Source organism: Falco punctatus (assembly GCF_963210335.1).
Source record: "Falco punctatus genome assembly, chromosome: 4".
NCBI classification, from domain to species: Eukaryota; Metazoa; Chordata; class Aves; order Falconiformes; family Falconidae; genus Falco; species Falco punctatus.
The window spans coordinates 58,013,760-58,035,836 of NC_137583.1; the positions used below are offsets into that span (position 1 = coordinate 58,013,760).

The window sequence follows — 22,077 nt, forward strand, 5'->3', positions numbered from 1 at the left end:
GGATAGAGAAGCACACACTTTTGTTGCTCGAGTCTTCAGAAAAAGTTTAATAGTTCCTAATAATAGTGACAAGCTAAAAGAAACCATAACACATCTTGAAACATTTCAGTTCAATAATTATATCCATAATTGCTTAAGACACTCCTAACAAAGTTCAGGATTGCTTGTATTTACACCTTATTTTTGCACACCTTTTAGTATGTCTTTTGAGTTCTAGAGTTTGTGCAAATGTTCAGTCACTTTAGATCATTAAGGCAACTAAGATGTTTTCTCCCCTTGTCACAAGGAGTTGCTTGATGCAGAGACAGCAGGTTATTTACATGTGTACACAGGAATCACTCTAGTTAAAAACAAACATTCCTGAACCTCACAAGCTCAGGAAGGAGAAGATACAGTACCAGTCAAAAGAGAGCTAAACTAATTAAAAACCAGTCAGAACTCTTAGGTACATATTGAAGCAAGTCATTAAAGCCAGTGTATTTGTAAAACCCTACAAAAGAAACTCATCGAAAGGAAAGAAGAAAACCAATATGGTTGTGTCAAGAATCAGTTTTTACTCAGGATAAAATGATCAACTGGAGGGGGGGGGGGGGAAGAGGATCGACACAAAATGAAACAAACCTCCCCCCCCCAGTATGCTGGAGACACTGAATGCAAAGAGAGCTTGGATACTATGTGTGGAAAAGATACAGTAGCATCACCACAAGGTAGTGGCATAACAAGCAATCCCAGATACAGCAAAACTATTAAGATTTTTTTTTTTCAGTGGGTTTGCAAAACTGGATGACAACTGCATGTTTAAGAAATGAACTCTAGTTCAGCCTATTCTCAAAGTTGGAACATTTGCAAGGTCCCTCTTATGCAAATCAGGTAGTGAAGAATGGCATGAAAGTTAAGGCTACATGTCTTTAGTTTTCCAAAAGTCACTCCGGAACAGCTTTTACCAGTAGCTTGATATTTCACAGGGAAAACACTGCAAGAAAGTCTCAGAGGATCAGGGCTTCATTTTATTCAGCATTCTCCTTTGTGATCTTCAAAACGGGCATAGAACAGGCTTCAAAGAGTTTGCACTAAGAATTAAGAAACGGTTGCAAGGCTTTAAACCTCATGATATCTTGAAACTGAATTTGTAAGTGGTTTTGAGTTAATATGATCTTTCAGAGAATACCAGAGTCTGAAAGGAACGCTCAGTTGGATGACCACAAATTAGGCGAGTGACTAAATATCACTACTATTAAGAAAGAACTACCCTGTTACTGGTTTGATTTGCTATAGTAGAAACAGGGCAGAAAAGGCACAGTTTGCTTAAACAAAGTAACAAGCAAACAAAAAACCACCCCAGCTGTTAAAGAGCTATTAACACATTCCAGAAGCTAGTTAGACAGAACAAAGCAACCTTAGGATGCTGCACAGTCTCCTTCCTTAAAGATCCTAAACATGGAAGGAGACAAGCATCCACAACTGCATAAGCACATCCTGCTTTAGTGAAAAACAAAAAAAGGTTATTAGTTCCTGAGAATACTTCAAAAGATCCACTTTTCTGGCTTTGAGGCTTAAATATCTCCATTTCTTCAAACTTCAATAGCAGCTAAGACTTGTAAGAGAAAACTAACACAAACAGCTGCCTGAAACAATGAAAGATTCAGACTGTTTCTCCATCTTCCTGGTATGCATAGCACACTTCAAAATCCAGTACTCAATTTTGTTTCTCATTTTTGGAGTTAGTAAGTGCCGGTAAACATGCTGACAAGTTAATACCTTTTTTTTTTTTTTATTGTAGCTCGATGAGCAAATGATTAAGTGAGATTTGAAGCAGACAAAAAAAAAGTGATGAGCAGCTTAAGAAACTTCACATTCCAGAGGTAATAATAGTAACTCCGGAGATTCTTGTCCAAGCAGGCAAGCAAATTTATTTGTTTACAAGCAAGGACTGCCTTGTTTAGGGACTAACTGGTAAACAGTACCAGAAGTCCAAATGAATACTTTTGAAACAGCCCACTATCACTTACATCAGCTTTTGGTCAAAGTTAAAGATTTCTGCTTTAAGGAAGGCTACATCACTGTGGTTTTGTGAATAAAGGTAGCAACACCAGCCTGCAACCTAATAATGCTTCTAAGATTTTCACCACAATAAAGAATAAATTGACCTGAAGAATTTTTAAAAACATGTTCAAGATGTTCCCTTGACAACAAGCACTATGATTTTTCCCTAAGCATCCCAAACGAAGATCTAATTTAAGATGTCGCCTGTCTGGAATGCAGGCATGCTCTTCAAGATTGCAAGATGCAGGCCACTACACACAAGAAACTGAAAATGGTATTAAGTCGCTGAATATTAATATCAGCAACCACATACTGGAGAGTTGAATTCAAGGAAGTTTAAGGTATGCAATTAATAAAAGAATAAACCAGTCTGTATCCTTAGTATCCATATAGAAGATTGGTAACCCATTTGAACATTTGCTATTTCTTTGGAGCAAGTTTGTGGGTTTTTTTTTTAAAGGAAGTCACTCAAAAAAGTACTCAGGAGTCCAAGCAAGGCTACGGCAGCAGAGATACATGCAACTGCTTGTGTAGAGCAAAGCGTTCACCTTCCACACTATGGCATTCAGAGTCTTCTATTAAAGGCAACCACACAATCCCTTTCACCGAGTGGTCCCACTCCATCCTGAAGTATTAAAAGTCTACCCTACAAACTCATTCCTATAGTAACTATGCTGGAAGTTAGAATACTATTTCAAAGCTTATACAGGAAGAGTTTATATCCATTTGTTCTTGTGCCAATGTTGTTCTTCAGCTAATTTTCCCCCTCGGTGTTTACACCTTTCCCACCCCTTCAAGGATGTTTTCATACATACAGTGTTATCACATCCCTTCTTTGCTTTCCTTTTACTAAGCTAAATGAGCAAAGCCTTTTAGTTTCCTCCTTTAATGCAAGTTCTATATTCCTGCTCTCATTAATGGCCCTTTCTTATGCCTATCCCACTTAGCTCCCTTCTCCAGTACCTTGGGTATCTTCTTCCTCTGTGTCTGCACCAGTAGAAATCTATCAAACAAGCTAAGCACAGAAAAGAACACCACAGTGTAAGGGAATGGTAGAAAAAAAAGTGTTTGATTCTGTTTCTTAAAATGGCCAGTGTCAGACCTAAATACTCAGTCATAATACACAGTGAAAAACAAATTAATACTACCCCCCCCTTTAACACCCTAAAAAGGCAAAAGGATTTCACACCACAAATAAAACCACTCATCTACAGCACATCAAAACTGCTTTTAAACGAAATGTAGGAGTGCCATTTATTTTCTGCCACAGTCAAAATTGGCAAATTCACCAAACTGGTTCCCATAAAACAGCAAAATCCATTTAAATTCAGCAGAGAAGGAAAGATCTACAAACAAGTTAGATTTATCTAAATAGTATTCGAAAGCTACCTTGAAGATATCCACATCACATTCAAAAACCTCTTAGATGTGGTTCACTCTTAGAAGGCTAATGTTATTTAAGCTTTACAAAGCTCTGTCTAGATGGCAAGCTTTCAGATACCTAAAAGTCAAATTCACTTGGCTCCAACATAGTTACGCTTGTATTTGTATTAAACTGCTTTGGATAGATATTAATCCTAGCTATTGGTGCAACCCTTCCACCGAAGGATTTTCCCCTTAAGTCCCAAGTTTTCCTTTTGTCATTCTTCTCTACCTGTAGAAGAGCCACAGTAAAGCCCACCACAACATGCATCCAAACGCAAACAGTCTTGGTATGGAGAGGCAGATTTTGTTTAAAGATGCAAGAACTGTTGTGAAAAACAGTACCATCAACTCCTGTACTTATGCTGGAACTGCCACATTCCTTAAGACATTTCAGACTTTACCTACTTCCCCCCAAACCCGTGCAATGCTAGTATAGTGGTAAGTTCTTGAAGTCAAAATATTCAAATCAATAAAGTCAATGCAGACAACTTAAGTGCCTCCTAAAGAGCAAGATCCTAACAAAAAGCAGCGCTGATGTAAGTGACTTGACTTAAAGAAAGGCTCCACAGACAAAGCCCGGTGATCATCCACCCTCAGGTTATTGAAAACACAGTATACGTTACACAAAGTTCTATCTTAAAGGACAGTCACATCTGTTGAAGATGATTAGTAAACACAAACATTTCTTATGATTGTTTAGCAACAGCTGGATTGAGCCAACTTAGGCAAATATTCCGCTATTATTCTTGTCACATTGGCATTACTTCAGTTTAAACCAAGTTACCTTCATTTCGTACTCAGTCATGCCCCAAGGCACTAAGTTTTCCAAGAGCACTGACTGGACGATGACTGCCAAATTTAACAGTTGAGGTTACCAAACTGCCAAGACAATAATATTGTTCCATCTTTACTGTCATCCCTGCATACGGAAGGCACTGGAGAGGTCTGTTAGAACATTGCAGACCACCACTTAGGAAGTTTCTTGAGGAAAAGACTCTATAGTCACCCTACTCCATCCTGGTAACACTCAGCAAAGCAGTCACAGTGTGTAATGCCATCTTGTAGTCACCTGTAAGGCAACACTGATACTGTCACATCTTCTGTGCCTATCGTTACTCAAGCACACAACGCTGTAAACTCAACACCTCTAAATCAGGGGGTCTCGGGACACTTGGAAATTGAGATGATATTGATCTTGTACCAAGCAGTTGTTTAACAACCATGACAGCCCACGGTCAAACCAAACAGGTTCTGGATCAAGGAAGTTCTGCACAGAAGTTATTAGCAGGGTTGACATTGTCCCTCATCTGATGCAAATGGAAGTTATAGCACTAGCAAGAGCAACTAGTAAACGTTATTGTAAAACAGTACTTCACACTGGCCACCAGTTACTAAATATACATACAATTAAAGCAGTAATGTCTTTCAACCATAGAATACCTCGTTGCCTTAATACTCCTCACAGATCAGACAGTGGCTGGCCAGTCATGGCTTTCACTTGATAATCACTACCTGGACACAATCAGCATCAACACTTCCTGTAAACCTGTTTTGAGTTGCTTGCAGCTTTGCAAAAGCAATTAAATTGACTCATTGCTACGGTAAGCATTTTTCCATAGTTTTTTTCTAGGAAGTCTCAACCAGAATGGTTTCACTATTTCCAAGAACCAGTCCGGGGAAATAAATGTTTTGACCACGTTTAAATTTTATGAAAGCTTTCCCATCAAGAAACTCCTGCATCCCCCAAGACACGAAGGAGAGAGTTTTAGAGCATGCCCTGTGTAACAGGACTGTATCTTTTGCTGTACTAAAACACCACTTCCCAGATTGGTAAGGCTTAAAAAGTTTTGTTTCCTGAGAAAGACTGCATGCTTTAGCTACTGCAAACTGGTTACTTCCTAGTCAAGACAAGAGTAGGGGTTTTCTCATTGTAAGACTAAATATCATCTTTAGAATAAGAAAGTTGTATCTTATGTAGGAGCAGGAAAAGTCAGGGCTGCTTGGAGATAGTGAGCACCAGGCTGACAATAACAGCCACGTGCAATACTTGTACAGGGTAAATACATACATGCGGATTGTGGGAACAGTCTTCATCTAAGACAACAGAACTCCCAATAGGTTCTTTTGCACTGCTCAATTACAGTTTTATGCTTTCAATTACCTATCATTTTATATGTAATTTTCATCTTTCATCTTTAAAGATGAGAATTTCCAGGAGAAAAAAAAAAAGAACAACAAACAAAAAACCTATGACGTTACTATATAGCAAACTGGCAGACAAAGGACATGACGTTGCCTCAGACAGAGGGGTTCTTGACCATAATTACTTGCATAAACTAATAAAGCAGAAGATTTGAAAATTCTAGGTATGTTATTCTTTAACAACTCTGGAAAGTACAGAGGAAAGCCCACCATCCCATTAACAAAATGCAAAATGACAGAAAAATATAAGCTGAGTAAATTCAGTGGAATACGCAGTTGTCTATAGTTGCAGATGCAAGTGTTCAGCATTACTTCAGATCAGCTAGCCAGACCAAAAAGCACTAATGAGATTTTTTTAGAATCTGCTATTGTGCCTATTTTATTACACCACAAAGTATCTCTAAATAAGGAAGATAAAATAATCCCAAACTCTAAGACCATATGAAGTCTAATACCCATTATCATCTCTGCATAATAATTTCTTACAATGTCCACTTAGGATTCTAATCTGCTGTAGAAAAGTTCAGTAAAACATCCCTCATCACTATTCCCCTGCACCCTGATATCTCAAAGTACATCTCGTGGGCAAAAGGTTGTTTCTGTTCTCCAGAGAGTCTATTTGAAATGAATTAGTTGCCTGTAACAAAAAAAAAAAAAAAAAAGCCTTGACTTCACTATATCCTAACCTGAGTACTTGATCTTTCAGTCTTAGAAATAAACAATATCCAGTATGCCAATTAACATGCATTTTATTACACGCTGCTTTTTAACTCTTTTTGGCCCCAAAGTGACATCTGTTTTCACACCTTGATTCAGTTATTCAGCCGACAGCGGGAGGCTGACACACAGGAAGAACTCAGTGAGAAACTACTTTCAATAAGAAACAGTATGAAAATGCACAGCAGGGAAGGAATTACACCCCCCCATACCACCACCAATAATTAGTTAAAAGGAGGTGCAATTACTGGTGAAAGTCTATTTCAGGAGACAGCCAGAAACAAGCAGTGACAGAGGAGATGGATCATACAGAGTGAGATGAAGGACAGAGCATTACTAGGAGAGATTCCACGCTGATGCAGACCGTTTATCAAATAACTGTCTAAATGCTGCTTTGCGCAACAATCCAGAGTAGAGCATTCAAGAGCAAGCGCATCAGTGCCATGACACTGATGCTATGATTGCTGCATGCGCTTTAGAGGATTCTTTTTTCCAGACTAGGAACTGAGCACAGATGCAGGAGAATCCTGCAATTAACCGTGCGCAGAAAATACCTTGGAAAGTCTCCCTGAGTTAGCAGATGCTAGAGAAAAGCAGTTAATTCTGCTTTCAGTAGCTACTATATTACCCAAGCTCACCAAATGGAAGAGATTAACATAGCTAAGAGCCAATATTGCAACAAAACTAGTTTCCAAACTAACATGCTAAAACTACACCAATTAAATCAATTCAATTGACAGGCATGTGTTTGCTACTCATTTGCTACTCTAATCCAGCTTCTCCTTTCACAGAACAGGTAGCTGTTGGAACACAACCACTTCTGGAATTGCAGCTTAACAAATTAAAGCTACTAAGTGTAAACAGTTAACTAAAGCCTTTTTTAATATATTAGATCTTCACAATAATTTCTCCTTGTTCTTTTCCAAGCTCATCATGTCCTCCATAAAATAAAACCCAGAACCACTCTTGACATTGATTAGGGTAAAACCAACCTTGATCTAGAGACATGATTGCACAAACACTAGAGCTGAACAAGTAAACCCACACTATGTATGAAGATAACCAGGTTTTGATCATTTATACACATTCACGAGAGGTCTCTCAGCATTAATCTATTTCAGGCTACAATAAGAAACACTGCACCCATCAACCGGTAGCTTTCATACTTTTTGAGTAGACATAGGTAGGTCATTCCCATCTAAGGAATACTGAGCAGGATGAACTCAGAATATTTTATTCTAACAAGTTTTCTGTTTATTTTTAAATAGAGCATCCTTCAGTTAAAAAGAGACTCTGGACTACTTTCATGAGAGTTTGTGCTGGCCTGCTCTAATTGACTGCTGTTGGGAAACAGGTCCTTTAGGAAGTCCTAAATAAAATAAATACCACTAGCCTATCCAGTCTTTCTCTGCACATAATCAGCCTACAGCCTGTCCTATTTCAGCTGTAGTGCAGCTGATGCTGTTTAACAGCATCTCACTAGGATTTGCTTACACATAAGAGCAGTATTAAGCCAGTGCTACACAGAACTAGTGACCCACCAATAAGAAGTTACACTGATCCTAGAGAATCCAGACAGATATACAAAGACGTTTTAAACCAAAAACGACCAGCACTTCTTTCTGCTACAATAACGCCATGTCTAATACCATCCACGCTAATTATGTACAAAATAGTTTATATACATTCTTTGTGTATATATAATGAAAAAAATTGCCCTTCAGTTGACAATACCATTTTATTTAGAAATCACATCATCAAGCTAGACTCTGCGTATTTCATTAGAGTACCACTTACTATACATCTTTCTAGTACCATTTTTTCAATTTGACCCTCTTAATTAGAATTCAAACTAAACGAATGCCTTCTCTGCTTTCACTTTCCCATTTGTGTAACCTTTGAGGAGAGTGACAAACAAAAATCTATTTCAGCATACTGGATGGCATTCAGTGCACATTGAGCCTCATTTTTTCAGCCCTTTTTATTAAGCTCTCTGTTTCAAGAAAACTGCAGCATAATTTGATACACAAGATAGTTAGCAACTGTTGATGGATACAGAAACTGGAAAGCTAGCAAGAGCAAATACTCAAAAGTAGAGGCAGTCAGGAAAGCAGTTTCAAAACAAGTTCCAAACTTCTCACTTAACCCACAATTTTGCAGCAGTGGAGAGCCTAAGTCTGACAAAAGATCATCAGTTTTACAGTGAGGCTACAGCCATTTAACAAAATCTTAGCAAGATTTCAAAGAAGTTTCTCAACTGAGAACTTGCTACTTGCCATCCAACAAAAAAGGGAATACCATCAAATGTCATTTTACTCCTCCACCCTCAATATTAGCAGAAACAACTACAGCAACTAGCGCAAAAAATTAGGTCATAAAACACGTACTGCAACTAAGCTGCCACATTTCCATCTCCATGTCAATTTTCTATGATTCTCCTTTTATAGGCCTCCTCATACAGAAGCATTCTGGACAGTAAGTTTTGGTCTGACATTCACACGCTTTAATTTTACTTACATCTCACCTTCTGAATACAGCACTCTACATCCTTTTTCCACTTGGGTTTAAAATTAGGCATAAAACTAGGTTTTCATTAAGTCTGAAAGGCTAGTTAAGGCAACTGCTTCCTTTCAAAATTCACATACTACTTTAAACTGGTCACAGGTTTGCTATTAGGCATTATCTTTTGACAGATCCCCGAACTGCTCTCACTCACTCAGCCTGAGCACTCACAGACAAAGCCTTAGTTTTAAAGCCAAATAAATTAAGAGACATTGTGAAACAGTAGCTTGAAAACCAGGGAAAAAAAATTTTCAAACCACCAAACTTTCTGAAGAACTTGGCTTTTTACAGCATTTTAGAAGACACATACACGTACTCAGCTTAACCAAGTGTCTCCAAATAATAGTATGTTACGCTGTTAAAATTACAAAGGCATTTCAAAACTGAGGGTTTGGGTTTTTTTAACCTAGACATCCTTCTCAAATATCTAAATTTGTAAGATGTTTAAGACAGCTTTTAAAATGGCTTAGCTATTAGTGATTCAGCAGGTTTTAGAATCTCCTATCTAGCAGTAACAAGCTTTATGTAAAAAGCAATACATAAACTGGTAACTTTCTAAGTTTCCATAAGCATAAAATGAAGGCCTAACTAAAACAGTTAAACAGTGTGAGGAAAAACAGAGCTACAGTTTGCAAGAAATCCTCTGTACCAAATATGAATGTTCAATCACATTCAACATTCACAAAGGCACAAATATTTAACTGCAATTCAGACTCTGTCTGGACTCCCCCCAAAAAGCTTAAAGAATACAATAGTTATGAACTTCCTTTTTTCACACACAGAAAGCTCAGAATACAAGGTGTTACTTTTTCAGACCAGGCCCCCAACTGCAGACAGCATGCCAGTAACCAAAAGGCTGGTTTATTAGCATACCAGCTTAGATTTCTTTTCACAGAATGATTCAGCCTACAATATTTTCAAAGTTTTCCTTAAATATGTGTGCTACATTTTTCAACAGCAGTTACCAACTCCAGAAAACGCATCCTATAAAGTCTTAACCACTTTAAAATACTGAGCATAGAGATTAGCTATGTGTCCACATTTGCATCCACTCACTCATCTAATCCCTTATGAAAATGAAAGCTCAAGATACTGAATACACATCTTTCAAAGATAAGAATGCTTTGTGCAAGTTCGAGAAAAAAAACATTCGTGCTTCTCCACATCACAGATTAGTGCTCGCAAGACAGAAAAAACTTGCCAGGAGTTCCCCTCTCAAGAACAGTGAACTCTGTTAAAGCTGCAGCTCTAACAGGACAGCTAAGAACACCGTTAAGAGAGCAGCCACACAAGGAAAATCCAGTTCACAGCTGCTCGCTTTTAACAGATGTGTGCGTATCCATAAGGAGCAGAAGCTTTAGTTGAAAAAGCTCGCCATTCTGCTCGCACCTCGCTCTCAAAGCCTATATTTGGTATCGCAGACGTACCCGAGGAGAATGAGTGTTTTAAAGGATGGCAGAGGGGATGCCACGAAGGCTGACCCCCCCCCCCCCCCTCGGTGCCGGGGACCCTGCCCGGCCGGGCTACGGAGCACCAGCGCACCCCGCCGAAGCGGCCGCGGCCCAGGGGGTGCAGGCATGTGGTGCCACCAGCTAAGCGGCGACAGGCGATGGGGCTGCAGCCACCGCCGGCGGGACAAAGCACCGCAGAGGGCCCCGGCCGCGGGAGGAAGGCTGCGACTCGCCCTGCAAGGGCACGGCCAGCGCAGGGCCCGGGCATAGCGCAGCCCCTCCGGGGCGGGCCCCTCCCCGGGGATACCCCGCTGCCCGGAGCCCGCCGGGGGTGCGGGCGCCCACCGACCCGGCCCTGGGCCCCCCCTCTCTTGAATTTTTACCTTCATCTTCGAGCTCTAGTTTCTCCAGCATCCCTTCGGAGGCGGCCGGGAGCTGAGAGGGAGCCGGAGCCGCTGCCGCCGCCTGCGGGAGGGAAGAAAGGAGAAGGAGATGAGCATCCAGGCACGGACTCACCGGCCCCGCGGCGGCATCGGAGCAGCCCGGCGCGGCGGCGCTGAGGGGGCGGCTGGCGCGGTTCCCGCCGAGCGCGCAGGGCAGGGAAGGCGGGACGGCGCTGAGGCCAGGCGGCGGCGGCGGCTGCCCCTCGGCCTCCCAACGCACGCTCGGCTCGGTGTGCGCTGCCTCTTCCACACACACCGCACACACTGAGGGGGGAGGAACCAGGACTCGCCCTTCCTCCCCCCTTCGCGGCGGCGGCGGCTGCGCCCAGCCCATTAACCCTGCGGGCCCCGGGCTCGCCGCGGCCGTGCCTCCTGCAGGCACCGCCTCTGCCCCTCACGGAGGGAGCGGCCGCTGGCGGCCCTCGGGCGCACGGGGAGGCCGGACCGCCTTCCGCAGGACAGCGCTTCCCGCCACACCTCGCCGCCGCCTCTCCCCTGCCCCCCCCTCCAGTGGAGAGATTGGTACGTTCCATTTTGCTGCAGTCAAGCCCGTTGGTCAGCAGCGGGAGGAGAAGGTAACTACCACTTCCGCGTGCAAAAGGGAGGGGGAGGAGGGAGAGGTTTATTGCCCCAGGAGCGCTGCCACGCCAACCGCCTTTCGCAGCCCGCTCTGCGGGCTCGGCTGTTGGCCTGGCCGCCTTGGATTTGAGCGGCGCAAGAGGAGGCGGAGTGGAGGAGATTCCTCTGCTCCTCCTGCGAGATGGGGTTGGTATGGCCCCGCGCGTTCACCTGCAAGGCAGCGGCGGGGAAGCCGACAGTTCCACTCCCCCCCGCGGGGGGGGGGGGGGGAGGGGGAGGGGGGGGATGATGGTGTTGATGGGGGTTTCCCCCGTGTGTAACAGGGAGCTCCCGCACTGGGCCGAGCCGCTCTCCCGGGGTAGCCGCTCTGGGAACGACGCGCTCGCTTTCATTTAGACGTTCCAGAAGTTCCAATTCAAGATTAGCCCGAGTGTCGGCCTCTTCCGAGCAAGTCGCGGTTTATCCAAGCTGTGGCAAACCCCCGGAGCAGCCCCTGAGCGGGCGGGGCGCCCGCGGCCTGACGTGCCTAACCTCAGCCAGGAGTGAGGGGAGACGCGACCCAGGGATCATTAAACGAAATTCTGATTGACATCGTGCATCAGATCAGACTAGATGATCCTACTTTAAAAACAGTTCTTGAGGAACCGAAAAAAAAAATTAAAATAACTGCCCCTCCCGCCCGCCCGCCCTTGCCGTCACTACAGTGCTGTCACTACAGGCTGTATTTCGGAGCTGTTCTCAACTGCTGTGTGTGTGAGGTGGTGTAACACCCTGAGCTTGCCCTCAGGGACCTGAGCACTTAATGCTTACAGCCCAAACCACTTGCTGTTACCAGTGTCTGAAGGATGGAGTTTACACCATGGGAGATTTCTGCATACCAAGAACGGGATTTATTGCACCCAGCTTTACAAGTTGACGTCTGAGCTTTTAACCAGCGCTTTTTAACCAGCCTACAGCAGAATCAATGGAAATAAGGGGATGGCTGAAATAGATATATCATTTAGATTTATTTAGACACTGAGATGTGGTAAGCTATAGCTAGGATTCCTTTACTATAATGAATAGGTCCCCGCAGACTGTTTAGGAAGCCCAGCAGGACATGGAAGCTGTAGAGGTGAATAAACAGATTATTTCTTTGGCAATGGCAATAGATCTTGTGGGCAGCCACGTGTGCATGGTGCTCCAAAGGAGTCACAGGAGCCATTAGAGAACATTTAAAATCTATTGGTCCCTAAGGAGAGGCTCAAGCTTCAAAAGTTTAGCGAGTCCTTCAAGGAGGGAGGGTTGAAAGGATGTAGGATAGCACAGTAATGCACATATGACATAGGAAAGTATGAAAGATAATTAGAATTAAAGCTATAATGGGAGGAGAGAGCCAAAAATAATGAGAAAGTAGAAAGCTGTCTGTCATTTCTCAAGAAGTTTCAATTGAGGAAGCCAGCTTCTGGTTTCAGCTTCTTTTTCCCAAGGTGCCACTTTCTAGGGACACCTTTAAGGATAGACAAAGAAGTTAACAATACCCAGTGCTTCTCTACTATAAAGATCCTTTGGAATGAAAATCCTAAAATATTTCATTCCTAGTTGTATTTTTAAAAGACTTCTCGGATTTCAGTAAATACTCTGACCAGTTGCAGAACATGCCAAAGCAGTTCATATTAATTTATAATTTTTTCAGCTTACTAATTAAAATGCTTTAGAAGTTTTTAATTATCTCTGGGAGCTATCTTTAAAAGCTCTAAATATTTTATCTTCCTTATCATGTACCTTGATATTGATAAGAGTTTTTAACCTCTTTTGCTGACCAAAATAAAAGAAGAATAAGGTGACATACCTGGTTGGAAATAACTGCCATGATTTTCTTTCTTTTTTTAAAACAAGTATTTACTCCCCATAATTATCTAGTATTTATCTCCCCATAATTATCAGCCATGAGGAAATACAGCTCCAAGGCTGGACATAGCTGGAAGTGACACTGAGTCTTCCAAGGTGCACATTGCATTTCACCTGCTACAAAACATGGATACGCTTATAAGAGGTCAGTTAAGCCCGTTTCATGCAAGAAGCTACACTGCACTGTGGACCTCAGAGCTTCCTGCAAGATCAGGGTTTTACAGTGGCAGAATCCATGTCCAAACCAAGAGTACTATGAGAAACTCAAGATAATTATCAAGGCAGTAATTTAATCTATAACAGAGATTTGTAATGGAAACATAGCTATGTTGTAACATCCACACTGCTTAACTGAAGGCTGGGACTCCATCCTTCGCTCTGCCTGCAGTCTCACAATTTGTTTAAACCAATTTTGGAACAAGCTGCTGATCATGGCATTCATTTTGCTCCTCACTTTGCATTCTAGCTCCTTTTGGCTTGTAGGCAACAGTGAGTCAGAACAGGAAACTGATGCAGCTGAAAACCAAAGGGACTAAAAAAAAAGACTGTATTTTATCCAGATCAGTTCCTGATCCAGCTCACTGTGCAGCTGTATCAGCTAGCACTGGCACAAGGGGACAAGGGCATGAGGGACAGTGGGACTACACCTTCTGGAAACAACCCACTCTTAAGTCAGCTTAAATCAATGGTGAAAACACCATCTTGTTCATTGTTACCTACTACAGCATTAGACAAATTAGCAGGCATTTTTAACAGTCTTAGGTATTATGTCTCTCTACAAACTCTGCTGTCATTTTACAAAAGGATTACTGGTTACAGACAGGGAAAAGATCTCTCATTCAAAGGACCTATAATTCCCACCAAGATGTTATTATATATTGTAACATTTCAATACCTGTTTATTGTGACTGTTTGTTCTACTGTTTCTATTAACTATAACCAAGGGATTTGTCTATATTATGGTTTAAAAGTTTGCTATCACAGTGCGTTGGGTAATCCATTTTAACTGTTTGAGATCCCCGATGCGACAAGATAGTATATACTTTGTATACTAAATACGGCTAAGCAAAATTAATTTTGTATATTAAAGTTCAGAAGATAAATATATTCAAAACCAAAACTGCCTGAATACATTTCTTCTTTGCCAGGTTTCAGTTCAGTTTTGACAGGGGCATTACTTATGCCAAAACCCACGGAGCTACAACGTAATGCTGATACAGAAGCTTAATACAGTAGTGCCAGCAATCTTCGTAGAGCCAAAGTAAAACAACCCAAGGTTGATAAAACAGCAAAAGTTATAAAAAGGTGGATGTAAACAAAAGAGGTTTTAAGACTTCTGGGAAGGCTGGAACGTCAATTTTAATAACTTCTTACTTTGCCTGTTTTCTTTAGCTGTCTAGGGTAAAGGGAATGACTAATACTCTGTAGAAGCAAAATCAGTTCTGTAAATTATACATGCACTTATAATGAATATGTTAAAACCTATCTGATAATCTAGGAGTCCTTTTGGTCCTATGTCCTCTTGAACAAATCCCATTATTTTCGTAAGAACACACTAAGTATTTAAACTGTAGGGACAGTTCAGAGATGTGAACAGCAATTAACACCAGCAAAAGATTGATGTAGTTTCCTGCCATCCTGCCTCCCTGAATTAGGAGGAATGCGTTCATTGGGATGGGGACCTATCCATGGCAGTCATCAGACCAGGGCGTCCAAGTGCTTTGAGTGACACCTGCTGTGTAGCTTTTCATATTGAACAAGTTACCCTAGGCTGCTGCTTCTGCAGCCAGTGGAGAAACGAACGTTTCTAGGACATCATTCACATGGCCTGTTTGAGACAACTACTTGGGATAAAAGGATTCGCAGTCACTGTACCGACTGGATCTCTAGATCTCCATTTGGTCAGGTTCATTCTGCTTAGCATATCTATCTGTAAGGGAAGGTGGGGGAGGGAGCCAAGAAACTATAAACCACTCCATGTTAATGTTGATTCCAAGATGGGTAAGAGAACAAATACACCCATTTTAATTAGTCAGAGGAAAGAAAGATCATCAGTAACAGCCAACATGTATAAACAATGCCGAGCCAATCTCAGACACTTGAATTACAGGCTGGAAGTCTTGTGGTAAGCAGATGCAGCACAAGTTAACAGGACTTTTGACACTACCTTGTATGACACTCACGAAGCCAGCCAGATAGTCTAGATGAAATGACTGCTAAAGGTCACAAGAATATTCACAAGGAAGGTAGTAAGATTTCTTTATCTAACTGGCGGGGTTTAAGAGAGGGTTCCAGAGAGGTCTGTGTTCTATCTAATATCATTCAGTGTTTTCACTGATGACTTGATGAGGGAATAATGAATAACCCGATCGCATTTTCAAATGACTCAATGGTAAAAGACACTGCTTTTTTAGGGATAGCCTTAAAACTTAAAATAATCTTGAGAATTGCTGCAGTGCTTTGAAAAACAGAATGCACTTTGATATGGGTAAGTAGAGCACATTACACAATAATCAAATGCAAAAATAAAACAGGAAAGGATTGGCTTGTAGCAGTCTTGCAAGGAAAAGACTGAGAATGAAACTAAATGTCAGACAGCAATGTCAGATTCTTGGAAAAAAAAAAATCACACTATCGACAAAGGTGTTACAGGTAAGACATGAAGAATCTGTCCCACACATTCCCAAGTTAGATGCCAGCCGGGATCCTGCATTCAGTTTTGGGCGTTGGATTTGAGAATGAATCAAGAGAGTCCAAAGGAAAGCAACAACAATGATACGGGATTTCAGAAAACATGACCTATAAAGGACTTGAAAACCTCCCAGTTTCTTACTGGGGGAGGGGGGGAAGACTGAAGGAAAATATTTAACAGTCTCCAAATATAATGTGTGTTTGCAGGAAGAAAAGTGATAAACTGTCTCCTGGGTTGACTGGCTATGGATAAGAAATCACCTACTTAGCCTCTAGCAATGAAGTCTTAGACTGGACTTTGGGAGAACTTTCTGAATGCAACAACAGTGAAGCACCAGCACGCTTTGCTGAAAAAAACTGTAAAATCTGTCACAGGAGGTTTTTAGCAACAGGTTACAATAAAAATCAGTTCGGAATTATTTACATATAGTTGATTGTGCTGTGGGGGAAAATGAATTTTTAATGTCTTTTCCAGACTTACTTCCTTTTGTTTTATTTTTGTCCAATCTTTAGAAAAATACATTTAGTCTTAGTATGATAATTCAATGAGAACTCTTTATATATTTATAAACCCTTTATAGCCCGTTTACTAACAATCTATATACAAATGTAAATTTGCATTGTCCCCCCAACAAGTAACCTTCATTCTAATTTAGAAAAAATCTAAAGCAAATATTGTTTGAGTAATAATAAAGATTACATATTAGTCTTTGATGACTGGGTAGGAACAACCTAAAAAAAAAGAAACGCGGCTGCAAATCACAAGTCTATGTGGAACAGGCTTATTCAAGCATTGCAACAAAAACGTTACCTGTGCTTTATTTAGAAATAGGCATTTCCAGGTAATTTCAAGGCTGCCTTTCTCAAAGCTTTTCCTGACTTTTCTACTCCTCCTTTCATTCTGATCAATGAAGGCTTAACACCGATATGCTCGGGGTGCCACCTGCAAGCTCAGTTCAGCAGTAAAACTGAATGCCCTTCGAAATACTTTAGGGGAAAAAAAAAAAGCTACATACCTTATAAAACCTAATGGATTGAAGAGCAACAAGAAGGAATTCCCATCTAAATGTAAATCAAGGCAAACCCATTTTGAATGCAAGAGTAAATGACAAATGGTAATTTTCCCACCATTTGCTAGTGCTCCTTACTACAATTACAGTTCTGTACAACTCAAGTAGTTAACAGCTCTTCCCCTGATGAGCTGTCAATGGACAACTTAGAATTTTTCCAAATGTATGTCATAGATATGCTTATTCTGTTGCAATCTGTGCAAAATTAATTTAAAACACTTGCTGCTTATTTTTGGTTTAATTTAGTCTGGTTCATGAAGTGGAAAAAGAAGTTAACAGGAAAAAAAGCTTTCATCTGTTGGTTAAACTGTAAATGAAACTCCTACTTGTTTTCTGCTAGAGTGTGATAACGGATACCAGTGGCTTACGACAGCTAGAATCAGCGAGGCTTAGGATTCCATCGTGGATCCCTCCTGTATTTAAAAACACTAACCGCACAGCAAAAAGGCTGACTGTGGGGTCGCAGGTGGCTAGAGAACACGGTCAGTCCCAGTGGAGAGCGCTGGGCCTGGTTCTGCTACAAAGTCCTCCTTACCTCGAAAAGCTTGGAGTGAACACAGCAGCTGTGCAGGAATTGTAGTTGCTACCATTTATTCTAAGGACCCTCTGTTCCAGCACCAAACAAACTAGTAAGGAAGGGGATGCCTCACACAAAAATACTGGATTCAAGCTTTTTTCTTCCTGTACCTGGAAAGGATGCAAGAAAATCTGCTCTAGTCTTAAAAAGGCTTTTGAAATATTAAATGCTATAATCATATCAGTGCGTAGCATGTATAAACGAAGGTGGTGACAACTCAGAGATTACAATTTGTTTCGAACACAGTAACCAAATCCCGTAACAAAACCTGGCACTGAAAATGCACCCCGTATTGGCACTGTATGTTCCCCACTGGATCCTTACTGGTGTCAGTTCAGTGCTCTGTCCCTAATCTGCAAGGCCCTCAAAGAACTAGAGACACAACTATCCGGCAGCAGGTATGAAAGTGATGGAGCAAGTGTATATATATATCTATATATCTGTTTCTAATACTGTATGGTGAGGTTGAAGATGGCTCTAATGATTTAATTTTAAAACAACTTGAACAGAGTTTGCCATCAGATAAGAACTCTACCTTGAAAGGATTTTTTTTCTTCATCCCAACATCATCAGAGTATGACTCACCCAGCGGTCCTAAGCAGGAGTCTTTTGACATGGAATACAGAACAATTATATATTGCATTTTTAAACTAGTAACTAGCCTCCCACTGCAGGTATCCTCCCCACAGAACAGTAGCTATAATATTAATTACTTTACAGAGTTAATTAGTGATAAGCAGTCACAGTCGGGGATCTTTAGTAGGTTAAATGGGTAACATAAATGGAACAATAATGAAATTTAGCCAAATCCTTAAAAAAAAAACCCAACATAAAAGGAATAGAGGAGTTCATTCAGCACTAGGAAAGATGATGAAACAGACAACTTGCATTTCTACTAAATCTTCACTGCAATTATGGTTCTGAGTGTTGAAATCTGTTTACCCTGAAGACATGTGAACTGAATGTGCAGACTGACTTCACATTTTTAGCAGAGAGCCTTTCCTAAATATTTCTGTATGGAAATGAACTTGCAGTTTAATCCCGGTGAGTTCTGTCACTGACTTAATTGAGAGACAGGATGGATTTATAAAACTTCCTTTGACCTAACACCAGAAACAAAGAACCTATCTTATGCACAGTGTCCTGCAGCACCTCGCCTTGAGGAAAAAAAAAAAAAAGGTACCAATGACAGAAGAGTAAAGCACTTCTAAAAAATAAACTTCAAGGGAAGTAAAAGACCAAGGAATAGTCTAGATCCCCAGCTAAATTCTTACAGGGAAGTCAAGGCAGAGTGGAGAAGAGGCAGGATTTGTTTATAAAACCTCTAATCTCTAGTTGTGTAGATAGATCCTGTATCACTGTGCAACTCAGATAAGGCAGAGCTCTGAGTCTCGTCATTAATTAGCCTTTGTGGCGCATATTCATTCCTCAGATTACTCATGCAGAATATAGGTGGGGTCTGCATCAGTAGTATCAGCATATATTATTAATCAAACAGCCCAACAATTTAAATTCTATCCTTTTGAACACAAAGTTCAAAAAAGTTAAGTACCTGTGACGAACTAACCTGAGTTTATTAAGAACACTGATGTTACAAGCACACTACCTGATTCTGCAAACACGGGGATGCCACTTGGTTTTAATCTATTCCAGAGTTTTTAAGTGTTCTTGTCTTAAATGTTTTTTATCATATATGCTTGAAAAGATGTACTTCAGCTGTTTTCACACATATGCTTGAGTGCTCCTTAGTGTCTTTGAAATAGGACCTACCTCTTACCACGCTGAGGGGCACGGTTAAGGGCAAGGGGAAATTATTGCTGGAGAGAGCCGCAGTAATCAGGTAATAAGCAGGATTACAGGAGATACTTTGTTGTGACAAATGTACATTAAAACAAACAAACAAACAAAGAACAGATTACGATAATATTAATGGTAAAAAAACAGGTAAGCATCCGCTAATTTGAAGTGAATGGAAAAGAAGAGCAAGCGTAAGCCCACATTTACGTGGGTCTTAATTCACTGGCATTGAATACAGGATTATTTGTGTTAAAGTTATGCACTTACTTAAGTACTTTAGTTGGATTGAGGCCAGAGTACCGATGAGTAATCTGCAGAACAGAGGCCACTGAGAATAACAAATCAAAAAAAAATACTCAGAGCCAAATCTGATTTAAACAAACACATTTACTATACACCATTTCACTTTCTTCATCTTAATGTTATATTTCGAAGCCTTGGTCACGGATAGTGACTTCACTGTGCAAACACTTACTACACCAGCTTTCAATTATGACATATTTTAAACTTAAAATGAAATACCTTTTCACTAACAAAGCCTGAAGTCAATTGGTATCACATTTCAAGTGTGAGTAAACTACACAAAATTCTAGTAACCTATTACTAGCCTATAACTAAACCCTAATTTTCATGATCATCGGTAATTTTGAAAGGCTGGAAGCATATCTATTGAGCCTAGATGTTAGCAGGATGATGCAGGTCAGCATTACAGGGGTGATTTACCAAAAAATAGAGACAATCTTCAGCTCAGAGCTTAATCACCCACAATCTCAACAAAATTTCTTCAAGAAATGTACACAGACCTGGACTGAACAAATAATTTGCTCAGTGGCACAAGCTGTGCTAAGAAGCAGGTAACTGCAGGCTAAACATGGAATAAATGAGCTGTGTCATAGGTGGCCACTTTCTGCAGAGTTTATCGTGACTGAGGATCTCAACAGGACTCCTGAAGGAGTGTTTTAAAGCTATCTCAAAGAGGCAGGCAAAGACAATGAAGTGTTTTTCAGTGCAGTTCTAGGAGGACTTTAAACATCTAAGAAGGACTTCCTCATAGCACTCGGGGCTTGTGTGTTTGCATTAGATTTCAAGTCCACCCCACAGCTGACAACTCTAGGCATGAGCACCATCAGTGGCTCCACTAAAGCTTGTGGAGTCTGTTATTTCAGAGCTGCTACTATTATGCGTAGACAAACCAATACATTAATAAACTTCCTTCAACACAGAGCCTATGGTTGACCTGTAATCTCTGAATAAATTAATTTTTGACAAAAAGCTGGTTTTCAGATAGCACTGAATCTGCATAGCTTGAGGAAGCTAACCCTCGTCCTGAATTACTTCCAGATCTACTACTGATCACTTCAGGCCTAATTTTTGTGCACTGCTTCTTTTTTATTGTTATGCACAAAAGAAATCTGCAATGACAGCAACATGCCATGGATATCTTCCTTCTGTCATGCATGCTTTCCCTTTTGAAAGCCTCTTAACTATATCCTTCCATCATTTCAGGTATGCTGCAGGTGAAACCAGGTCATCCTCTGTACTGGTTCTGTGTTTGACACTGTCTGGGAAGGACCAAAGCAAGGGCTGTGCTAAGCAAGAAGCATATCAAGTATCTGAGCTAAATGTTTTATGACTACAAACAATACCGTAAAGAGACATAGAAATACTGGGAAGGTTTTTCCCTGTATACCAGGAACTAGAATTAAAAAAATCCCTGAAATTAGTTCCACGCTAAGGACCAGGGATACACCTCCAGGAAGCCCGCCACCTTGCTCTTGCTACTGCTGACCTTGTGGAGATGCGGATACAAAAGTGTATTCACGGGCAGTGGATGCTTATAGTGTGGATATGGCAAACACTGGGTGCACAAACACGTAAGCTTAGATGCAAATTTAGTCTGTAGTTGAATGTCCACAAAGAGCTGAAATTGTTTCTTAACATGCCTCCCTAGGGCTTGGAAGAGCAGCCTACTTTACAGTGGTCTTTTCTGTAAATCTTGATATCCTCTGAAAACATGATGGTTTCCTACACACAGTTACAGTCTGTAAGTGTAAAACCCTGTTGCTACAAAAAGTACAACACATGCTATCTATGGTTAACTTATCTTAAGTCACTTGCAGCTCTTGTTCAAAAATATCTGACTTCTGTAGAACTTTTTAATGTATTTATCATCATAACATCTCTTTGACTTGAAGGAGTGTAACCCAGTTGTGTTTTTACAGATGGGAAACTGAGGCACTGGGAGACCAAGTGACTTAGAGCTGCACAAGTGATCTCTGACAGGGCAGATAGTTTAGTCAAGTAGTCAGCTCACTCTGATCTCCAAAGCATCCCCAGCTACTGGCACTATATTTTCATTCTTTTAAAACTCTTGTTTTCCTTACTGACTCTGCAACAGAAACACTGTTGAATTCCAAGATTTCTTCTCTAAAACAGCAACATCCAAATGCTTGGGACCATGAGAAAAAAAAGGAAGGCTAAGGAAGGCATCCTTTTCTTAAAAATGTAACCTCTGTACCCGTAAGATCTTGGATGATGGAAGAAACTACTTGGTGACCAGTTTGTGTTGTGTCCTTTTGTACCATAACCATGCTCGGTGGCATCTTGTTGCCTTTTTCTGAAGACATATT

At 40.9% G+C, this 22,077-nt stretch overlaps 1 protein-coding gene and 1 long non-coding RNA gene across 5 annotated transcripts in view; one reads left to right on the forward strand and one right to left on the reverse strand.

Annotated features, from left to right (window-relative positions):
* PRKAG2 (protein kinase AMP-activated non-catalytic subunit gamma 2) overlaps positions 1 to 22,077 on the reverse strand; it is a 223,498-nt gene that overhangs the window by 41,494 nt on the left and 159,927 nt on the right. For all 4 annotated transcript variants that reach the window (XM_080386946.1, XM_080386947.1, XM_080386948.1 and 1 more), the window contains one exon: positions 10,784 to 10,865. In XM_080386946.1, the coding sequence (XP_080243072.1) occupies positions 10,784 to 10,865 (82 nt within the window). The remainder of the gene's footprint in view (positions 1 to 10,783; positions 10,866 to 22,077) is intronic.
* On the forward strand, positions 11,173 to 16,422 carry LOC308063672. Its single transcript, XR_013928038.1, has 2 exons — positions 11,173 to 11,418; positions 16,211 to 16,422. It is a non-coding gene; the product is annotated as an uncharacterized lncRNA (long non-coding RNA).